The sequence below is a fragment of the Tarenaya hassleriana genome, unplaced genomic scaffold, assembly GCF_000463585.1.
Source record: "Tarenaya hassleriana unplaced genomic scaffold, ASM46358v1 Cleome20, whole genome shotgun sequence".
Classification (NCBI taxonomy): Eukaryota; Viridiplantae; Streptophyta; class Magnoliopsida; order Brassicales; family Cleomaceae; genus Tarenaya; species Tarenaya hassleriana.
In genome coordinates this window covers 867,810-882,456 of record NW_010965373.1, presented here as the reverse complement: position 1 = coordinate 882,456, position 14,647 = coordinate 867,810, and the positions used below count along the sequence as shown (strand labels likewise).

The 14,647-nt window shown below is 36.3% G+C and overlaps 3 protein-coding genes and 1 non-coding gene across 7 annotated transcripts; 1 reads left to right on the top strand and 3 right to left on the bottom strand.

The window, feature by feature from the left end:
* Window positions 1–77: 77 nt before the first annotated feature.
* On the bottom strand, window positions 78–3,452 carry LOC104813603. The gene is made up of 4 exons (XM_010541268.2): window positions 2,858–3,452; window positions 2,348–2,483; window positions 2,056–2,270; window positions 78–735 (listed from the first exon to the last, which is right to left on the bottom strand). Exons 1-4 carry the CDS (start codon window positions 3,227–3,229, stop codon window positions 160–162), a joined length of 1,299 nt encoding a protein of 432 aa, XP_010539570.1. The 5' UTR covers window positions 3,230–3,452; the 3' UTR covers window positions 78–159.
* Window positions 3,453–7,438: 3,986 nt separating this feature from the next.
* LOC104813602 (organic cation/carnitine transporter 5-like) lies at window positions 7,439–9,986 on the top strand. Of its 3 annotated transcripts, none has more exons than XM_010541265.1 (2): window positions 7,439–7,447; window positions 8,286–9,986. In XM_010541265.1, exon 2 carries the CDS (start codon window positions 8,288–8,290, stop codon window positions 9,854–9,856), a length of 1,569 nt encoding a protein of 522 aa, XP_010539567.1. In that variant the 5' UTR covers window positions 7,439–7,447; window positions 8,286–8,287; the 3' UTR covers window positions 9,857–9,986. The 3 variants fall into 3 exon arrangements, with proteins under 3 accessions (XP_010539567.1, XP_010539568.1, XP_010539566.1); XM_010541266.1 differs by lacking the exon at window positions 7,439–7,447 and adding an exon at window positions 7,921–7,986; XM_010541264.2 differs by lacking the exon at window positions 7,439–7,447 and adding an exon at window positions 8,017–8,134.
* An 864-nt stretch (window positions 9,987–10,850) lies between these two features.
* On the bottom strand, window positions 10,851–10,922 carry TRNAK-UUU. The gene has a single exon. It is a non-coding gene; the product is annotated as a tRNA-Lys (tRNA).
* A 78-nt stretch (window positions 10,923–11,000) lies between these two features.
* On the bottom strand, window positions 11,001–14,320 carry LOC104813600. Of its 2 annotated transcripts, none has more exons than XM_010541263.2 (8): window positions 13,939–14,320; window positions 13,697–13,755; window positions 13,271–13,510; window positions 12,750–13,169; window positions 12,136–12,660; window positions 11,833–12,045; window positions 11,594–11,749; window positions 11,001–11,514 (listed from the first exon to the last, which is right to left on the bottom strand). In XM_010541263.2, exons 1-8 carry the CDS (start codon window positions 13,970–13,972, stop codon window positions 11,425–11,427), a joined length of 1,737 nt encoding a protein of 578 aa, XP_010539565.1. In that variant the 5' UTR covers window positions 13,973–14,320; the 3' UTR covers window positions 11,001–11,424. The 2 variants fall into 2 exon arrangements, with proteins under 2 accessions (XP_010539565.1, XP_010539564.1); XM_010541262.2 differs by having other exon boundaries at window positions 11,001–11,517; window positions 13,939–14,215.
* Window positions 14,321–14,647: the final 327 nt, after the last annotated feature.

Genomic DNA, 14,647 nt, shown 5'->3' with positions numbered 1-14,647 from the left:
TCATCATTGAATATACCATTTTATTTTCTACCACCGAAAAAAAAAATATAAGACAAGAAAACTCCAATTCAAAAAAATAAAGCCAAAATATACATATACCATTATCCCACCAATTAAATCGTCTTCAGACAAGTTAATAAAAAGAAGAAAAAAAACATTTTACCGAGAATTTATATGATTATAAACATAATAATTACTATTATGATTATCATCTCCAAATATATCAGCGGGAGGGATGAAGGAATCGTGAGAAAGCCCAGGCACATCGAAAACGACGTCGTCTATCCTCCACATCTCCTCCATCCTCATCCTGCTGTACTGCAACGACGCCTCCTCGAACCTGAACACCGTCGCGACGGCGCGGCCGCAGTGGGCCACCGCGACACCGTCGACGTCGCGGTAATCTCCGATGCTGCTTCCGATCGTCGTCTCCCAGTACATCGCCTCATCCTCCACCGAAGCCGGAGAATTCGTCGGAGGAGACGTCGCCATCGCCGTCGTGACTCTTGTGAGATGCGAGTCCTCGAGGTAGATCAGGAGACCGCTCTTCTGGCAGAAGTATCCGTAGAGAGCGTGACGTATAACCTCTGCTGGAGCTCCGGCGTCGCTCCGTTCCGACAAGGCGGAGCGGTCGGCGGAGACTTTCAAGACGAAGCAGTCGTCGTCTCCGATGCGACGCTCCCCGAGACATTGGGCCTTCATGAAAAGGCCCGCCGTTGTTTTTGGATCCAGGCCCTGTAAAAGCCCAATTGTAAAAGAAAATTTATAATTAAATAATGAAAATAAAATAAAACGATCACAATGAAAGGAAAATATTCCAATTTGTTAAATAAAGTTATAAAAAAAAAAAGAGGACGATAATATAATGGTCCGACAGATATTCGTTGAGGGTGTGAAAGACAAAAAAGAAAGTTAAAAAAAGAAAAAAGATAAAGTGAAGGAAGACTTTGGTAATCCCAAGAAGTTCGTATTTTGAATGTGCCATCGTATTCATGGTGAGACATTTGTTATAAAAATGCATTACCACAAGAAAATATAAATTATTATTATGTCTTCTTAGCAAAATAATAATAATAATAATAATAATAATAATAATAATAATAATAATTTCCACTATCATCATAATTACTATACCCGAATCAATTTATATGTTAAAAACGTGAAGAATAATAGATAATTGTATTTAAATTAAATCTCCAATCAGAATACCAATCGAGATTGAATATAAAAAAAGAAAAAAAAAACGGAAATTGATTTTTTTAAAATCAATGCTTTTTAAATGAACACCAAACCTGAAGAAAAACAAGATATTAAATAGAATTCGAACAGAAATCTAAATATCTATCATTAATATTAATGCTAGAATTAATGTTGAAGTGGAAAAAATGATTGGAGAGAAGGGAAAGGATGACGTCACGTGAGAGGAAAGGGAACATCACGTGGGGGAAGCTGTTTATGTGAAGGGTCTGATATTCAAAAGAAAGCGAAAAAAAACATGAATGTATGTGAATGTATGGTAAAGCGAGAGACAGGTTCTCCATCAATGTCAGATTATTATTATTTATTTCCATTTAAAACTTTAGCTTTTATTTTTATTTTTTTCGAAATTCAATTTGGACTGCGACCTTTCTTCCCCCACGTCTCTATCTTTCGGACAACCTTTGACGTCATCACTTATCCTCTTTGTTTTTATGTTCGTGAACATATGTAATTATTAAACTAATTAGAAGTTAATTATAATTTGTTACATTTTAAAAAATCTATTTATTTTTTTTATCATATTATTAGGGTTTTGGAAATAAATTTTCTAAATCTACTATACCGATACTTAAATCTATATAGAAATTTTGAAATGGGGTTAGTAGAGTGTTTTGACTTAAGAGTTCAACACCGCAAACACAACTTGTAATTAATAAAAACATTTTTCATGGTCATCTTGCTTGATTCCAAGCTTATAAAATATTTACGTTCAATATTTGTATAATCCGATTAATAAATAAGATACTCAGATGATTCAATGCTAATAAAATAAAATAAATAAATAAATATACGAACCTGGATCAAACGACGGAGGGGACGTTGAGGACCCTTGGAAGCATGGGTGCCGAGCCAGGGGGTGTGGTGCCACACGGTCTTGCCGTCGCTGCCGGAGATGAGCTTGGTCCCACCCAGCAACAGCTCTAGCGACCACATCCCAGGCTTCATCTGCCACAGTACAAAGCACCCGTTCTCTCCATTCCGCCCACCTCCCACCGTCTTCACCGTCTTACCTATACATACATATATACATACGTATATGTAATCATGGAAACATAAATGAAAAACCCTAGATATTTATTTATATTACCGGCGGCGATCTCGGTCTCGCAACACGTCATCTTCATCACGCCGGTCGCGTACATGTTCTTGGCTGGCTTCGACTGTTTCAAGCACCCTGTCGCGGCTAGGTATTGTTGTATTATGTAATGAGCCGACGATGTCTCCTGTGGGTTAATTACCGATAACAATTTATGGCACGTAATTAGTTTTTAGGATATAGAAAGAGATGATTTTAGAATATAAATCCGGTTTAGTTTGTATTAGAAGGATAAATATATTTTCTTACGAATAAATAAGATAATAAAAATATAAATATGGTGGTTTTATTTTGTATTAATTAGAGGATCTTTGGGATATATATAGCAGGTAATGTAATGAAATATATGCAAAGCATTTCGCGATCGATTGTACAATTATTACAAGAGTACGCACCAATCATTGTACCAAAATTTATTTATATGCAGCAGATCCAAAATTAACATGGATATTAATGAATAAAAAAATAAATGAAAATAGAAAGTGTAAAATGATAACTCACAAGAGGAGCATCCTTGATGTGAACAGGGCTTAGAAACGAGTCGTCTCCGTTAGGATCGGAACTGAGGGAGATGGGAGCAAGAGGACAACCCAAGACGCCGAGTAAAAGCCTAATGTCTTGTCTCTTCGCAACGCCATCGACACAACCACCGCCGCCATTGTTAGTACTGTTCAGTGGCTGGATCGAGGAAGAAGACAAATTACCGGAAATGCCCTTATGAACCCTAAACCATTCCCTAATCACTTCCCATGAGCTCTCCTTCTTTGCGCCTTCTTCTTGCATCTCTGGGTCTGGTCCTTCCATCAATGGCGTTAGGGTTTGTGGCGGTGTTCCCCATCTCTGTTTTCTCCAGTACGATCTTGAGTTGCTCATCAAGATTTCTTTTTATGTGTGTGTGTATGTGGGTGTGTATATATGTGTGTGTGTCACCAAAAGAAGACAGATGATGAATGATGCTTTCGGGTTTTACTTGGAGGAATGTTTCTGGGTTTGGTGGAGAGAGATTAATGGCACACACACTAGATGAGACTTGTATACAACGTGTATATATATATATATATATTCATTATATAATGAATATATATATATACACACACACGCAGAGATTGGAGGGGGGGCGTAGGTTTTCAAAAGGGACATGTCATCGGTCCAACTAGAGAAATGAACATCCTATATTGTTTTCCTTTGGTCGAACCAATTACGAATTTGATTAATGAATAGTATTCATGTATATATATACACACACACAATGAGTAAATATATTCATTTCTTCGATTTTTTAAAGTGATGTGATCGATGTCAAAATTCATCGTGTTTGAAATAAATCTACCCACTTTTCTGTAAAAAAAAGATTATAAATAAAACTATGCTAGATTTATATTCCTGTTCGTTTTTGTAATGGAAAATACACATAACCCCGTTATCATCTGTACCAACATTTTTTAGATGAAATGTGAATATCTGTACCAAATTTCGTCGCTGTGTTGATAAAATTGCTTAATTTGACTTGGAAAAAACCCGCGTGATATGGACGTATCAAACTATTAAATATTCATTTTTTTTATTGTTATTACTAAACATCCGAATAATTTAAAAATAAAAACGTAGTTCGTTTTAAATAAAATAAAATGTTAAGAATACATAATATTAGTTGTATATAAACTCTTGGTACTCTAAAAACTAAAAGCAACAAAATCCCATGTGGACGGATCCGTGCAAATCCGTTTTGTGGTCTTTAGTCTCTCCTTTTTATCACATTTGTTTTTGGCCTTTTAAATTTAATATTATAGTTTGTAAGATTAGCATGGAATCTTTGTCTTTTGTCCTTTGAGAAACTCTCTCTCTCTCCTCTCTTTTTTTTATATGTTTTAATATTCGCTAATTTCCAACAATAATGGCTGCTTAATTAATTAACTTATTAATTAATTGTATCGATGATTTAGGGATCACTAGGAGCAGATGATTTTATTTTTTTTCTTGGAAAACGACACCACATCCATACCATATCAATGGGGATTAACGTAATATCTAATTCCAATGCTACTTTATTAAATGTAATAAGATGTTTTGTGTCTTTTGATGGAGGATGGGGGCCCCATAACAAGATAATCATATAAAACTCTCTTTTTTCACTTTTATTTTATTTTACATTCTTTGGATTTCTCTATACTTGAAATTTATTAGCTATACATTCATAATGTAAACAATTTTTTTCCTAAATAGGTGTATAAGCTATTGTTTACAGATCGTTTTCGTATTTAACTTTGAGATGACTATACAACCATATATACATATATATATATATATATATATATATATATATCAATGTGTATATATATTATGCGTGAATATGCATATTGGAGCAAAGGTGGCAAGTCACGTACGAAGAATGGTGGCGGTAGATGTGGATGGGTAATCTTTTAAGTCAAGCCCCATATATAGATTAATATTTTATATTTAAATTTCTTCAATTTGGTCGACCGTTTCCCTGTCTCTCTTTTTTTTTTACAAAAAAATACGGTGTGAGGTAATTTTCACCCATTATTTTTTGAAAATTTTGAAGCAAAACCTATGATAATAAATACACCTACAATATCAGAAACAAACTAAAATCAAATTGCACGAAATATCTAGATCTGGATATTATGTTATATTAAAGAAAACTACAACAAATAAACAATTTCTCTCAATAGATTCAGAAATTTAATGGTAATAATGTATTGTAAAAAAATCTTCTAGGTCTGTAAGTAAGTACACAAAATACATATATATCACATAATTGAATATACCACATATAATACTATCATATTAATTTGATATATGTCGACAATTATCTTAAATTAATCCAACACATAATACACATTTAATATTTGAGCGTCTATTTCAGTATGGTATCGGAACATGAACGGTCGAATATTGGTTTATTATTATTTTTTGTTAATTATTATCATCCTCTCTTCTTTGATTTTCGCCTGTCTTCTTGGATTCTCTATATATTTTTTAATATATAATAATTTAATTTAACTTTTTATTATAAAGTTATGATCAGATTTCAGAAGTTTGAAACGTACAATTAGAACAGTATTTACCACGATTATATTTTTTTTAATCAGATTTGTCCCAGTAGAGACGTCGTGGGTCCGGCATGGGCTAAAACGCTGGCGTTTGGGCTTTTAATCTATCTTTAATAATGGGCTCGGAGAAGTGGCCCAACCAATTGGATCCAACGTCAAATTAGATGCGGCAGATTTAGTAATCATAATAAATTATATTTAATTTCCCAACATTACAAGAACAACAATGTGATTGTCATTGATAATGAAAAAAAATGTAAAACTCATAGTGTCATTATATTTCTTCTATTTTAAATATAACGTATTTATGTTGTAGAATATAATGTGTTTGCATTAACTGTTCATACCATATACAAAATTGTGATCAAAATATATAGTAGTACTTTGGGTTAATATCATTATTTTCCTGTAACCATTATTATAAATAGCAGTTGATTTGGGCATATATGCTTTTGATTCAAATTCAATTATTTAAAAAAAACAGTGTTGTGGATGATAGTTGACAAAGTTTATAAAGAGATATGAAGAAGATTTGAGAAGATTACGTAATATTTAGATTTGGTTTTATTTCTATATTTTAGATATTTATATTTATTAAATAAGATATTTTATGATTTTGTTTTCTCCTATAAATATTGTAATGTTATATGTTGAATAATGAGAAATCCATTGATTCTCTTTCTCTTTCTCTATTAAAGTTATTCTAAAACTCTTGGGTACGATTTCACTGGTGAAAAAGAATATAATTTTTGGATCAAAATGATCTATATACATAACGTGATTCTGAGTCTAGAATTGATATAATTGGATCGAATATCCGGAGAACCATACTATTTATAAAATAAAAAAAATAGAAGACGAACAAAATAGTTTTTCCATTGACATTTTCTGACCAAAGAAGTCTACGTGACGTATCACATTAATGTGTAAAAATATATATATATATTAAAAGTGGGATTCACTTCAATTACAAATTTACAATTACACATTATCAGTTTTAAATCAATTGAATTTTGTATATAAGAACAGCGTTGATGGGAGATGATGGGGAAGATGAGTGGCACAGACCTCTTACCCCGTTTTTTTTGGATGTTAGCCGTACGTTGTTTTTAGATATATACAACACAACTTTATAATATCTTATCCTATAACCAATAAATTTAAATTCGTGTGGATCAAAATAAAATAAAAATAAAAAAATGGTTAGACATGACTTTGCATGGTGACCACACAGTCACAGACTCAGTGACCTGTTTGTCGTCTCTTTCTCGAATCCATCTCTCCATAATTCGACAACGTGTTTCATTCCATACTCTTTGCCCGATCAAGACGCCACTGATTTTGTCTTGTTTCAACTCATTTTGATTCTTGTTTCACCTTTTATTTCTCCATAAATTAGAAAAATAAAAATAAAAAGAAATACGGATCACATACAGCTATAAAGCTCAAATAAGGCAAGCAACGGCATTAATTAATGGCCGTCAAGCATTATAAGTTTGGAGATACCTATATTACAAATGTATATCATCAATTATATTAGGAGAAACCCTAAATGAGAAGGATAGAGGAGACGAATGAACAGTATTTTTTCTTTGTTTCTTTCTTCGTGTGTAACTTTTAATACCACGACAAAAGTTTACAATATAAAGTTTTGATTTTTCATGAAAGGAAAAAAAAAATTTTATAGAGGAGTTTCATCTAAAAATATTTGTAAATATCTCTAAATATATTTAACCGTGTTTTCAAAATAATGTGTAGATATCTAATGCATGTTCTAAGATCAGATACAATCAATGGCTCACTAAATCAAATGATAGGTTAGAAAAAAAAAAATTCCTGTACAAAATGAATCGAAGAAATTAAATGGATGCGCTTACATATACAAATAGCGTTTAATCTTTTTTGTGGTATTTTTTAATGAGTTTATATATGAATAAAAAGTAGCGATTACGATTTTATTTTTGCAAGCAATTCTTTGACTAAGAAAAAAAAAAGCTTAGAGGCAATAAAAACGAGGGTTTAGGGTATAGGTGAAGCCTTGAAGGCTCTTGAAGGCTTCTGACATCGATGTCTCATCACGTGACAATGTGTTTCACATTCTTACGCGATCAAAGACGCCGCTGTTTTGTCTTTTTCTACGTCGTGACTCGGGAAGATCCCGTACAATAATTGAAGATGATAGTACAAATTAAGGGCTGCTTAGTAAATGGAATGAATGATCAAATCTCTTTTTATTGCCATGCTTAATCATTTATAAATTATAATGTCATAATAGATCACGTTTCAACTTATGTTATCCAATAATCAAAACCTAATTGAACGAGTCTATATAAAGAGATATGAAGAAGATTTAAAAAGATTACGTAATATTTAGATTTGATTTTATTTATATATTTTATTTCCATATTTTATGATTTTGTTTTCTATTATAAATATTGTAACGTTATATGTTGAATAATGAAAAATCCAATGATTTTCCATCTCTTTATCTATTAGTCTACATTGACAACGCACAAAACCTTATCCATTTTCTACCCTTTGCAAGTTGCCGAAAATGTTAGTCCATATTTTATATGAAATAAATAAAGATTAGAATATGAAGTAAAGTTTTTATAATGTTCAATAATAATCAAACAAAGAAAAAAAAGGCGCTTGCTCTTAGATTCTTCCATTGATTAGACCGACAATTGCAATAAAAACGAGGGTATTTTTTTTTTTTTGGGTTGTTGAATCTTCTACGACCTGTTTTTAAATCGGTCGGCGCAGCCCCTTCGTTGAATATATGAGCTTTCACGTTGTTGTCTGATTTTATGTTTCTTTGATTCAAGTTCTTGATATTTCTCTTAAAACTGCAGCAATGGCGGATTCGTCAGCACCATTGTTGTCTCAGGGCGATGAAGAAAGCGACAAAATCAAACCAGAAGAAGTTTCTGGTTTCACATTCGACAAGGTCATGGAACAGAGCTTGTCTAGCTTCGGCTTTTCTCAGTTCGTGCAAACTTTCCTCGTCGGGTTCGCTTCCTTCTTCGATTCTCAACAGATATTTATCACCGTCTTCGCTGATGCGTATCCCACGTGGCACTGTGTCGACCGTACGATCTGCAATCCGGTAGATTCGGACATCTGCCAGCTTCCCCGTTCAGCCTGGGACTGGGACGACGTCGGATCGAAGGGGAAATCGATCATTTCGAGCTTCGGTCTCGAGTGTTCGAGCTCCTTACTCAGAGATCTCCCCACTTCGGCTTTCTACGTGGGCTGCGTTGTGGGAGGGTTTCTTCTGGCTATGATTCCAGATACTTTCTTGGGACGCAAGAAACTGCTCTTCTTCTCGACTTTGGCAACTTCCCTGACCGGAATCGCCATTTCGTTATCGCCCAACGTATGGATTTACTCTTTGTTGAAGTTTATGATCGGATTCGCAAGATCTCTGCTCGGTACATACGTCGTCGTTCTCATCACTGAGCGAGTTGGGACGAGATGGAGGCCTCGAGCCGGTATGATCCCCTTTACCCTTTTCGTGTTGGGGTTTATGTCATTGTCCGGTATCGCTTACATAGCTCGGAACTTTTCATGGAGAGTGCTTTATCTCTGCACGTCGATTCCTGCGGCCATCTACTCTATTCTCCTTTACCTGTTCGCCTTTGAGTCGCCCCGCTGGCTCAGTATGGTAGGAAGGAACGAAGAAGCGAAAAACGTCCTCGAAAAGATCTCGAAAACGAACAAAGCCACCTTAGTATCGCTCTTTGCTCTGTTACCCCTAACGCAAGAAAGCAAAGATCGAGGGAGAAAGTACTCGATCAAGGACTTGTTCATCAGGAAATGGGCTCTGAGGCGAATTTCAACAGTTATGGTCATAGCTTTCGGGATAGGAATGTCGTATTACGGCGTGCCTTTAGCCGTTAGGGGCGTAAACGTGAATATATACGTAGGCGAAGCCCTAAACGCGTTGGTGGAATTGCCCTCTTTCGTCCTCACGCCGTTCTTGCTGGAGAAATTTAACAGAAGAAGCTCTTTGCTGACGTGTAACCTAATAGGGGGAATAACGGGAATTTCGTGTTTCGTCTTGAGCGTTTTGGGGAAAGGAAAGTTAGGGTTCGTGCTCGAGCTGGCTTGTTTCTTCTGCTCGAGGATGGGTTTCAACCTAATGATGGTTTACGTGGTGGAAATGTTCCCGACGTGCGTGAGGAACTCCGCAACAACGATGGCGAGACAGGCGCTTGTGGTCGGAGGAATATGCAGTCCGATGATTTCTTCGATCGGACTGAACGTTCCTTTGCTTCCGTTTGCCGTTTTCGGAGCTTCGTTGTTCGTTTTCGGGCTGTTTGGTTTGCTTCTGCCTGAGACCAAAGGTTCGAGTCTCTGCGATACCATGGAAGAGCAAGAAGAGAAAGACCGGTTAGGGTTGAATGCTTCTTGTCGTTGTTAACATCGTTTTCTTCATCAACGATCCATTTATTGCCATTTCTAAGTGTAAGAACCAAATGAGATTTATAATAAGATATGTTTTCTGTGAAATGTTAAAACCATAATAACATTCAAGGTAGTATTTTGGCTTCTGTATGCTTTTCTTTAACACAAGGATGTGATTATTTATTAGTTTAAGAATCATGATTATTTTTTTATTAATCAGTGACGCAAATTCTTTTGTAACAATGAATTCCCATAATGATTAATAATCTCAAAATTAATAAAAAAAATTAATTGAAAAGTAATAGTTTTTGTATAATTCAGAATTTTTAGGTAATTATTTTAGAAAAGTGTTAACAAAAAATAAAAATGTTAACTTTCAATTTTCTTGAAAATTGCATAACCAAAGTGAGACTTGAACGAAGATTGTTACATAACCAAACCGGTTGCACCATATTATTGCATACTCTATGCGGAAGTTGGAAACTCATTGGGCTTAATTCAAAGTGCCCATGTTCTCCTTGTTCATTACGGATCATGATTTATTGGGCTTACATAAGTTAGAAGCGTGGCTCACCTCGAAGGCCGAAGCAGATAATGAAAATTTTAAATTGATAACAAAATTCTTGGGCATTATAAAATATTAAAATCGACCCAAATATCCAAATTGTCTATTCACATAAAATCGAATTATATGCTTTTTTGGGAATTTCATATGCTTTTCAAATTTGGTGGAAGTCTTTCTAACAATAAAACAAGATACAATTATTGCAAATGGATATATATATATATATATATTGTAAGGCTCAGAGGCAGAAAGAACTGCATGTGACTCTATAATGTTAGAATTTGAAATTGGAAAATTGCAGGTCCAATATTAAAAATTATTTGAAAACAAGCTTACTGTTCAAACTTCAAAGCCTCACTGAATCTGGGGCACGTGCCGGTCCGTCACGTGCCGATCCGAAAAATTAGTAAAAAAGTTATTTTTTGATTCGTTGTTATGATTTCAACGCCGTCTGTGGGGATCGAACCCACGGCCACATGGTTAAAAGCCATGCGCTCTACCGCTGAGCTAAGACGGCTTCATGCTACAGCTTGAGCCAATAAATTAATCGAAACAGCAACTTGCTAAGCTTAAATTTTGAAGAAATTTCCCAACAAAAAAAATGCTATTCTTTATTGTTCAAATTTCTCAAACAGAGTACACAGGCTACAGAATCTTTCCTTATGCCTTCCAACACCACTGTTCATAAAAACCTGGGGCATTGCCTTATGATACAACGAGCACAAACAAATCAGAAACACATCCAATCATCTGATCTGAAGCCCCAACTGGCAAAAGTGAAGCAAATTTCCATGGTTACAAAAAAAAAAAGCAATAGACAGCCGAAACAATCAGACGGCCTGCACTCGGATCAAACCTATAGCACCAATGGGCCCATGTCTTATACTTTTTCAAGAATCAGAGCAGAAAGTCTTCAGCTTTCTTGTTTTATGCCCTCCAAGTTGATGGCTTTGATTCTAAAAGACCAACCACTGCTTCTACTTGTTTGTTAGTTCATCCCACCCATCTGTTTGCTCCCTTCAATTTTTGTCTTTGTTTCCCCCTTCTGCTTCAACAGCTTTGCCTGTCGATATGTCCATTGCCTGGAAACCAGCGACCAAGTCTTCTGTCTTCTGTCACAGAAAGAGAGACTTCAGTCTTCAGAAGGAAACTAAGGTTTGTACATGAGAGGGGGGCAAAAGGAAAAACCTTTATTTGAGCAGCATTATGAACTGGGGACCTCAGCTTCTTCTGTTGCATCACCTTCTCCCGGCTCTCGTAAAAATCAAAGTCGTCTAATATGGAGGTCCTTGCGTTGTAGTTCTTGAAGATGTGCAGAATTTCATTCCCTTGAGGCAACCTCACCTGTGGAGATATATGGCAGTAATATGAGAGTTGATGTCACAAGCTGGAGTGAAAGGAATAGAGACTTGTAACTGTGTTCGTACCTCTTGCGTGTCTCTGCTATTGGTCACGGGCTTGTTTTCGTTGTTCTCCAGTATGATGTGCCGTAGCTGCGGGTTGGGGACGTCTTTGACGATGTGCCACTTGACGGGAAAATAACCCGTCCACTTATCTTGTTGCCAAAACTCCATGCTCTTCTTGAAATCCACTCGGCCGGTCATTTCAGCCACACCGCAGAACTGGCCACTTGCATTCACCTGAAGCAAGAAAACAGATCAGTACAAGAAGATATGTATCATCCCAGAAGAAGGGAAAGATGATCCATCCACGGGTTAAAGAAGGCATACCGAGAAGAAAAGGAAAACCGGGCACTTGCCACTTTGCTCTGAAATCCTCTTTTGAGCCTCTTGGTATGCATTGTCCAGCTTTTTGTTACCATTGGGAGTACTGGACCAGACATTGTATTTGATGCTCTTGTGAACGTCATCTTCGCTGTAGGATTTGATCACGAAGAAATAAGCCTGATCATATTTGGTCTGAAAGTCGTGAAGGTTATATTGATCCCGTCTGATAGCAGAAGCTGCCAAGTTGCTTTTCTCATTCCCGGCATCGGTCAGGGAACAAGGATCATTTCCTCCATTGGTAAGATGAGCTTGGCCATTAGCAAACTCGCTTATAGCACTACCATTAACCTTGTTTCTTGCTTTCGCCTTCTCGGTTTCAGACCAATCAAAAGCTCCAGCACTTCTCCCTGTAGCATCTGTTGGGTGGTACGTTCCGCCTCTTTCTTGATTATACAGTGGGAATGCCGTTAATGGTAAGTGCCCTTTTCCCTGTACATCTGGTTGGAGAGCTGAACCGTTCTGCACCACCTAAGAGATCAACAGATACAGGAAAAGGTTAAAAAATTCGCTCAAGGAATGTTAAAAAAACAGAAAGGAAGATGGAGAAAAAATGTCACCTTGCTCGGAGTTTTAAGCTGATGACCTATGCCCTGACCCGGCAAGCCATTCAAAGAGAAGTCTGTTGCCTTGTTCCTCGAGTGATGACCACGGTTATTACTCGAAGACGACATGTTCTGTCTTGTGCCCGGAGAATTTGCAACCACGCCATATCCATATCCATACGCATCTCCAAACGTGCCATCAACGGCAAGAAGAGATGGGTTCCACCAGTACGTTGGTGACATAGTATCTCCATAACCATAGGGGTTCGGTATATATCCATTAGCTGTAATCATCAGAGCAGATGAATGCAGCGTCTGGCTCATGTACTGAGTGTCGACACCAATAGGGCTTACGGGCATGTAAGTGTTGCTAACATCATAAGGTTGGATTCCTGGCATCAAGTAGATCAAAGAGCCATTTTCTCCTTGCATACCCTAAATCGAGCACACGAGATTGTTTCGATGTTTCAGGACTTTCCCAAGCAAAAGCATACGATTCATCGGAGTAATTCTAATCTTCTACGTCGAAAGCTTACCGGGTATTGAAGTTCTGTTCCATAACCGTAGTATCCTTGATCCTTGGCTTCGATCTTATCGGTCTGAGGAACCGAACTGGGATAGTAGAATCCATAGTAGCCACCATAAGGACAGGGCAAGCCTTGGTATGTCTCTAGAGGTTCACAGTCTGCATCACCTTCAGGAAAACTATCTTTTGCATCTCCTGATGAAGAAACACGAGATGGCATGTCGGATTGGCTTCTCTCCTTTGCAGAAACCTTGAATTCCCAGACAAAAGAAACAATAAAAAGAACAAAAAAAAAACATAAGCCCATGTCCACAAATTCAGACATTTTCAAACTCGTCATCATCAGAATTCAGAACAGAAGATTTATATATATCATTGTGGTGTTCAGCGTTTATATCAAGTTACAGACTTTATTCAAGAAACTCAAGAAGGTTACCGGGCCGGTGATCTTTGCGAGAGGATCCACCTTGAGGTCCTTCTTCATATCTCCAATGGCTGAAACAAGAGACAAAGTTCCCAAGTGATCAACAGTCAGAACATGGTAATCGTCTACGCAAGTTATAAACCACACATGCAATGATTTCTCAACCATATCCACCAGACAATACGCAATCCAAAAGCCAACACACAACAAGAAAGAGAGAGAGAGAGAGAGAGAGAGAGAGAGAGAGAGAATACTTCTTTGAGAAGGGTTTGGGACATGAGAGGCCATTGAACTAGCAAGGGAATAAGAAGAGGGAAAAATATTATCTGTTTGCAGAGAATTTTCCGGCGATTTTCTAAAATTCTGGAACAGGGTTCACGGAGACATCGGAGACGCAGTTCTTTGCCTATGAAAATGCAAACAGAACTAGAGAGAGATGAGAGAGACACCAATGGCTGATGAAGAAGACGAAAGGGAGAATTTTTTTTTTCTCTCTTTTTTGATATTTTCCCTCTTTTGGGTCGAAAAATAATTTGTAAAGCGGAGAAAATTGTATAAAAATAAGTGGGGGAGGCACAAACAGAATGGACGGAGGATAAGGTTCCACGTCATGAGATCGTGAAATAAATGAATCTGAGCCGTTGATGTGAGTACAAGGCAATGTCTTTGGCCTTGTGCGGAATCTTATTCTTACACAACTCTTGGTGTTGAACTGAAAAGGAATCTTTGGCATTTTAAACTAACACCATAATCATTGTTCCTCTTAAGTCAAGTTGTATAATTACGAAAAAAACTATAATTTGACCAAAAATAAGTGTCGACATAATTAGGGTTAACCATTTCAAACATAAAAATTCAATCCAATTAAATAATATCTAACTGTCTTCTAACCAAATTGACTATAACTAAATAATTATATTGAAATAAAATTTTGTTCAATTTTGTATTATTTTCTATAAATTA

What these genes read in the sequence shown, in the direction of transcription:
- LOC104813603 (XM_010541268.2), bottom strand. Translation starts at nt 3,229, where the DNA reads ATGAGCAACTCAAGATCGTACTGGAGAAAACAGAGATGGGGAACACCG. An exon ending in ACATCAAGGATGCTCCTCTT is followed by an intron (nt 2,484 to 2,857) that starts GTGAGTTATCAT and finishes ATTAACCCACAG; the next exon opens with GAGACATCGTCGGCTCATTA. An exon ending in CCCTCCGTCGTTTGATCCAG is followed by an intron (nt 736 to 2,055) that starts GTTCGTATATTT and finishes GGGCTTTTACAG; the next exon opens with GGCCTGGATCCAAAAACAAC.
- LOC104813602 (XM_010541265.1), top strand. Translation starts at nt 8,288, where the DNA reads ATGGCGGATTCGTCAGCACCATTGTTGTCTCAGGGCGATGAAGAAAGC.
- LOC104813600 (XM_010541262.2), bottom strand. Translation starts at nt 13,972, where the DNA reads ATGGCCTCTCATGTCCCAAACCCTTCTCAAAGAA. An exon ending in AGCTTAAAACTCCGAGCAAG is followed by an intron (nt 12,661 to 12,749) that starts GTGACATTTTTT and finishes TTGATCTCTTAG; the next exon opens with GTGGTGCAGAACGGTTCAGC. An exon ending in CGGTTTTCCTTTTCTTCTCG is followed by an intron (nt 12,046 to 12,135) that starts GTATGCCTTCTT and finishes TTCTTGCTTCAG; the next exon opens with GTGAATGCAAGTGGCCAGTT.